Genomic DNA, 6906 nt, shown 5'->3' on the forward strand with positions numbered 1-6906 from the left:
TGTTGTTTTTCTTCGATTTTATTTGACCAAACGTTTAAGTAATCGCCGATCACGATCATTCAGGGTTTTTTTCCGACCACATTTCTTCCTGGAAGACGATGGTTCCTCACCATCCTTCCAGTTTTTAATGATGCGTTGCACAGTTCTTAACCCAATTCTAGTAGTTCCTGCAATCTCCTTAGATGTTTTCTCTGCTTGATGCATGCCAATGATTTGACCCTTCTTAAACAAACGAACGTCTTTTCCACGACCACAGGATGTGTCTTTTGCCATGGTTGTTTAAGAAATGAGGAGTTACTCATTGCATCAGCTGGGGTTAAATAACTTGTTGCCAGCTGAAAGATAATCGCCTATGCAGTACTTATCCAATAGGGGGCTTGTACCCATTTGCTTAGTTAAATCCAGGTGGCGACATGTTTTTTGGCCAGGCAGTGTATTAAAGTTAAATAAAGCAAAAGAAAGCAACTAAACATAATATAGTTTACCATTTTAGCACAGAAATTAGCTTAGCCTAGCCTTCGCTTATTCTAAAAGAAAATCTAACAACAGGAAATGTTCTAAGTACTAAAATGCACATATAATGCCACTCAAACATAAATACACTGCAACCTACCAGTCATATGGACGCACAATCGAACAAAATCACAAAACCATATTCAAACACCACGTCCGCTAACCTGCAAGGCTTCTCAATCAATGTTTTGGTATGAAAAAGAAATACTACTCACAAACGGTGGCGCCACCTGGTGACGGAGCTAGGAACTACAACATGGCCTTCAGAACAATCATTGAAACATGAAGGAAGATTCAAGAATTTTTCAGAGAAACTCAGAGAGACATTTGATGTTCAGCTAGTCTGACAGGTAGTGGTCTTTTTACCACCTTTGCTATTTTGCACAGTTTCTGTATCTAAAAACAGACATTAAGCTGTACATTTTTGACCCAATTCACAAACATGTTGTCAAACTGGTGAAAACCAAACTGAGCAACCTCACAAGGAGGCTGAATGGATAAAAAACTTTTGAGTTTTCAGTCTTTTCCTGTTAAGAAAGTTGCTGAAATTTTAAAATGCTAACGTAAACTGTGAGTTTATAAAGTTAAGGTAAGTGAATACACTGAATCAGAAATGCTAACTGGGCTTCTCACAATGAACAGCAGCAAAATACAGTTTTATTGCTACTCGTCTCTCTCACACACAGTGTGACATCACCTCTCCAAGCAATAGATATAATTAATGACCACTCATCGCTCAGAAAAGTAGGAAAAATATCTTGAATGCTGTTTATTGTATTGGTGTGAAGAGAAATTGAATTGGTTCAAAATCCACATTAGAAAAGCAAAAATTAATACAACTATGACTGGCAAGCCTTTTACTTCAGGGTTAAAAGGAAAACATAAATCAGACACCAACATCAGCATCATCAGCCAGTGGCGTTGTACTGCCATGTCTCCAATCCCTACTGACTGGACATCCCTAAAAGCCAATAGATAACCTGTTGTGGCCCAGTTGACAGAACCTGCCTGTGTCACCCTCTGATATAATGTCGCCCTGGGCAGTGGCCCATATCATCCACATCAAAAACTGCCACAAGGGCTAATATTAAGTCAGATTTGTCATTGGTCGGTCACATTCCCAAAGTCCTTGATGGACACACAACTTTATTTGCATTGCTGGACACAGACTTTGCTGCCAAATTCCAAAAAATGTAAGATCAAAAAAGGTGTTTAAAGAGAATTACAACATAATCGTTCAAAAGTGATTTAGTCTGGTTTTCCCAATTAACAAAATTTATCGTTGGCTCTGATGGAAGATTTTTTGATACATTAGGGGAACATTTATCCAAATTTAACTTTGGTAAGCTGTGATGTAAGACTTTTTGATACATTAGGGGAACATTTATCCAAATTTAACTTTGATAAGCTGTGATGTAAGACTTTTTGATACATTAGGGGAACATTTATCCAAATTTAACTTTGATAAGCTGTGATGGAAGATTTTTTGATACATTAGGGGAACATTTATCCAAATTTAACTTTCGTAACTATGATGGAAGATTTTTTGATACATTAGGGGAACATTTATCCAAATTTAACTTTGATAAGCTGTGATGGAAGATTTTTTGATACATTAGGGGAACATTTATCCAAATTTAACTTTGATAAGCTGTGATGGAAGATTTTTTGATACATTAGGAGGAAATGTGTCCAAATCAACCTGCCCTAATGTGAAAAAACAATTGCTTTTTCCATGTTTTTATTCCATTAAACAAATCCTTTGAAATCTTTGAAATGTGTTTTGTTTAGTTGTATTTACTCAGATTGGTTTTGCCTGATGTTAAAATTAGCTTGGAGAATTTAGTTTGTCCATTAAAAACAGTAATTTTTCATTTCTTCATTGGGTGTCACACACATGCAGTATTTTATTTTATTTTTTTACACTTCATCATTACGTTATGAATCTGTAGTGAATGACAAATCACGCTAAACTGATAAGCGGCTATTCATTATTAAATGCAATTCTTCTTCAAATCTATTATTAATCGCCTTGGAGTCCCTCAGGGGCTCAAGTTTGGCGACCTGTTCTTCATGAGGCGTCTCACAAGGCAAACAGCACTTTGACAGAGTTCTGCTCTCTGTTGAGTTTGCGGCGGGTCAGTCCCAACACGGCGACTGATGACAATGGTGACGAAGGAGGTGATGATGATGATGACGTGTAGCAATTCCTCTGTATGTGGCTGTCCGAAAACAAATGTGGCTGTCCCTCCCTTTTTCCCCCAACCCTGCGTAAAAATAAAATTGCTTGGCTATATTTGGAGAGAGCTGATGTCACAAGTGGTTTGAGCAGAGAGTTTATAAACTGTGACATCCTGACAAACCATCAGACTGCTCAACAGACAGACGAGGACGAAACGCTACACCCAGTGAGTATAGGAACCTTCCAGTTCCTATAGGTCTTTATTTTTTTATGTTTTACTGACACTAAATTCTTGCTTTAAGTTTGGACTTTAACAAATGTTTTGTTTTAGTTTTTGATGCAAGATTTCTGCTAAATCTGTTTTTCTTTTTCAAGATTTTCCAAGGCAAGTGATTTTTACCAAGCAAGAATGGATGCAATTTTTAAACCATTAGCAAAAAGCTGGTTTATTCTATTAAAAATATAAATCAGTTTCATGTAAAGCTATAATACTTTTCATTATATAAATCATGACAAACACACGTTTGAATGTTTCCACTAAAATTTTGAGATTAAAAAAAGAATTCACTCATCAAATCCTTTGGGTATTTATTGATTCCAAAGTAATCAATAAATACCCCTTAAGAGAAATGACTGATCTCAGCTTCTATTATTTTTAACTTCATATTGAAATCTGTTTTTTGTATTGTGTTTTAAATGTTTTGGGGTTTTTTTTCTTTACCAATTTGCATATCATACTATACAAAAAACATTTCTGTAAAGATGGAGAAAACAAAGTCTAACGTTGTTGAAACCCTTTGTGTTTCTCCAGGAAGTCATCAGCACCAGAAACACCATGTATCACCTGAGAGTGCCTGTGTTTCTCCTGGCGGCGCTTGTGTTGCTCCGCTGCATCGCAGCCGCTCCAAGCCTCAGGTGAGGAAATGAGCTGGAGAATCTGTAAAGTGGACAGCGGTTCTGTAATTTAGCTTTACTCGTCAAATCCATTCAAACATGAACCTAAATAGCTGTCTGGATATAAATAATAAAATGCAATATTTGCACCTAAATTAGGAGCCATTTATCTGCGATATCCTGAAAGAATATCTCAGCTTCCTGGTCTGCATCAGTTGTACATAAATAATCTCAGGGGTTTTGAAGTTGATCTTGTTGTGTATGATACACTAGGTCAAATAAAATAATATTCAAGCAGATAACTGGAAGTAGCTCATGGCAACGTTTATTTTCCAACAGGGAACCTCGTCTTCTTCTTTACAGGGCCAGCTCACATCTCTTGTGCATAGCAACAGCGCCACCAATGGCGATTTGTTATATTTCCTGTATCTTCAGATGGGGGCTAAGAGGGGTTCTAAAGAAATTATACTAAATAAATGTCTTTTTAAAATATTCAGTGGTAGATATTTTTTTCTTCACAATTTTCTTTTTACGGTATTATTGAAAATACATTAAAATTATTTTTAATAAAAATTGATTTAATGAATTAAAGGTTATGGTACTGCTCTTTTAACTGCTGTATGGAGATAGGATCACACTTTCTATCTACTAAATCAGGGATCTGCAACTTGAATCTCTGGAGACACAAGTGGCTCTTTGGCTCACATTGTTAAATGATGAAATATTGCTCTGTTTGTGTTTCATTCTTTTTTTAAGTGTCTCCATAAAAACCCTGTCTGCACGGGCCCCTGTGATAAATTTCATGTGGTCTTCAGACTCTGTTTCAAACTGAGTTTATACACCTCTGGAAAAAATTTTAAAGTTTCTCTGATTTTGCTCTTTATATGTATATGTTTGAGTAAAATGAACATTGTTCCATTGTTCTGTGAATTACTGACAACATGTCTCTTAATTTTGTTTGTGAATGTATGTAAATAAGCAGTTAGATTTAGAAAACCGCACCAACGTATATCGTCTCATGGCTCTTAGCCCTGCTGGGGGCTAAGCACCCCTAAAAATCAGATCCTAGAATCGCCCCTGCATAAGCCACTTTACCACCTTGCCGTTTCAAGCCCTTTCAAAAATAAAAGCATCGGCTACAAAACAACAAATACTTCTTAGTTACAGGAGGAAACAAAAAATACTAATAAGGTCATTTACAATCAATAACAGAGGAAGAGCACTGATTAGACGGGTAGCTTGGGCACTTTTGTCTTTTAAATTTGAATTGTAGTAGTGCACTCGACAACAGGGAGCTAAAGATGAGGCGGCAGAAAAAAAACTCTGGGGCACAAAACAGAAAACGGAAGGAGGGATAAAAATGTTGGAGAGACGAAGAAAAGCTTTTCAAAGAGGTTGAAAGACAGTAGGTATGTCAGTGTATCGACAAGAGAGTTGTAAATATTCAGGTTAGCTTAAGCTAGCCTGAAATGACAGGCGGTTGTTGTTGTCTCCGATTTATCCTGTCTGCCTATAAATGTCTGATAGACACACCTATCACACACATCTCAACAAAAACAAAACACAGGAAATATTAAGGTCAGCTCTTTGGCTCACTTATATATTAAATTATGAAATATTGCCCTGTTTTTTGTTTCATTCTTTTTTAATCGCCTTGTAGGCACCAATGTATTCACATATACGTACATCTATTATTATTGATACTTTAATTAAAGATGAGTTGTACAAGTTTATGTCATGGGGGGGGGGGGTTGCCGGTGACATGTTTGCATACACCTCAGAAAGAATGTAGTTGCGCCCCTGCCAATAGGCCCGGGTCGAACGGAGCCAGGCTGGGCCAGGCCCGGACCCTGCAGTGCAAAAAGAGGGTATCATCAGCATGAAATGCTTTGACCTTTTTCCATCTATAATCCAGGTACTTCAGTTCCGGTTCCTCCTCCTCCGACGACAAGCAAGAAAATGCTCTTCCAGACAAGGAGAGCAGGTCACTGCCTGAGCTAATCGCCGACCCGTTCTCCGGCCTTATGGGCGCGCGGCCTGAGAGGGGACTCACAGCAACGAACAGGTACGCGCTCGTGAACATGAGTTTTTGTCGTGTAAAAACATGTTCCTTATTGTATTTTTAACGTGACGTTTTATCTGTTTCAGTCATCACGTACAGAAGAGAAAGTGTGACTTAGGTACCTGTCATAGAGAGAGGTTAGGACACGACTTGATGGTTCTAGCTGGCAGAAAAGAAAAAAAAACAGACGTGGGAGAGAACTCATTCGGCAAGAGGGAGATACATCTGCCTCCCGCCCAGCTGCCATAGGGGAACTGGCCCAGAGGAGCCACGACTCCTATGTAGTACAAACTGGGAGAATACCCCAGTGACCTAATGATCATGTGTAACAGTGAATGAATGAATGAATGACGACTCTGATGATAAATCACATCATAAGATGATTTTTAAAAAATCATTTTATAAGCTTCGAGACTACAGTGCCTTTGATCTAAGCCTTCTGAATCCACGTATGTTTTCTTCCAGCTTTGTGAATCTCGTAAATCACAGCACTAATGAAATGAAGAAACATGTAGCTGCTCTTGCAAGAGATTTCTGTTTCAGCACAACATGCAAATTAAATCAATAAAAGGATTTCTTCCTCAACAGGTTGGGATAGAAAACACAGTGAGCATTTCGTGTCCCTTGCTCATCATTTAAGACTGCTTATCAACGTGTCTGTAAGTCACAGGTAATGAATGAGCTATTTAATAGCATTTGTTAAATGTTGCCACAGGTAACCCTAAAGAAATGCTTTGTTTGCTGTGACGCCCTATTGCTCCCCTATGGTATGTAAGCATTAAACTTAGCCTGGGAACAAACCAGCTTTGAAGACTCAGGCTACAATATTCATACACCTTCAGATTTGCTCTATTATGTCAATTTACACAACAGTCCTGGGTGTCCAAATCCTGACCCACAGAGCCAGAAAATGGCAGAGGATGTCAACAGGATGACCTTTTGGTCGGCACTCCACAAATGTGACCTTTATGGAGGACTGATATGAAGAAAGTCACTGTAGAAAGAAAGCCAGAAGAAACCTTCTCTACAGTTTGCCAGGAGCCATTTTACACTTCATCCACTTGAGGATGTTTTTTTTTATTATTTTGTAAAATGGGTTGTTGGTTTTAAAAATACCCACATCTCCAGTTGAGAACATTCCCAGAAATCTTTTTGAGCCACACGGAAACGCCAAAATCAGGACAAATCACTATTTTTGCTCCCCCAGACCTGTAGGTGGTGCTAAACATGGAGCATAGGACATGCACTCAAAGTC

At 38.2% G+C, this 6906-nt stretch overlaps 1 protein-coding gene across 1 annotated transcript; it reads left to right on the top strand.

Annotated features, from left to right (window-relative positions):
- The first annotated feature begins 2714 nt into the window (after positions 1–2714).
- LOC114146372 (uncharacterized) lies at positions 2715–6172 on the top strand. Its single transcript, XM_028020340.1, has 4 exons — positions 2715–2921; positions 3507–3610; positions 5505–5654; positions 5738–6172. The coding sequence occupies exons 1-4, from the start codon at positions 2730–2732 to the stop codon at positions 5898–5900; spliced, it is 609 nt and encodes a 202-aa protein (XP_027876141.1). The 5' UTR covers positions 2715–2729; the 3' UTR covers positions 5901–6172.
- Positions 6173–6906: the final 734 nt, after the last annotated feature.

Source organism: Xiphophorus couchianus, chromosome 6 (assembly GCF_001444195.1).
Source record: "Xiphophorus couchianus chromosome 6, X_couchianus-1.0, whole genome shotgun sequence".
Lineage (NCBI taxonomy): Eukaryota > Metazoa > Chordata > Actinopteri > Cyprinodontiformes > Poeciliidae > Xiphophorus > Xiphophorus couchianus.

Coding starts and splice junctions, on each gene's coding strand:
- LOC114146372 (XM_028020340.1), top strand. CDS start 2,730: ATGTGGCTGTCCGAAAACAAATGTGGCTGTCCCTCCCTTTTTCCCCCA. Junction 2,922..3,506: donor AGGACGAAACGCTACACCCA/GTGAGTATAGGA, acceptor GTGTTTCTCCAG/GAAGTCATCAGCACCAGAAA. Junction 5,655..5,737: donor GGACTCACAGCAACGAACAG/GTACGCGCTCGT, acceptor TATCTGTTTCAG/TCATCACGTACAGAAGAGAA.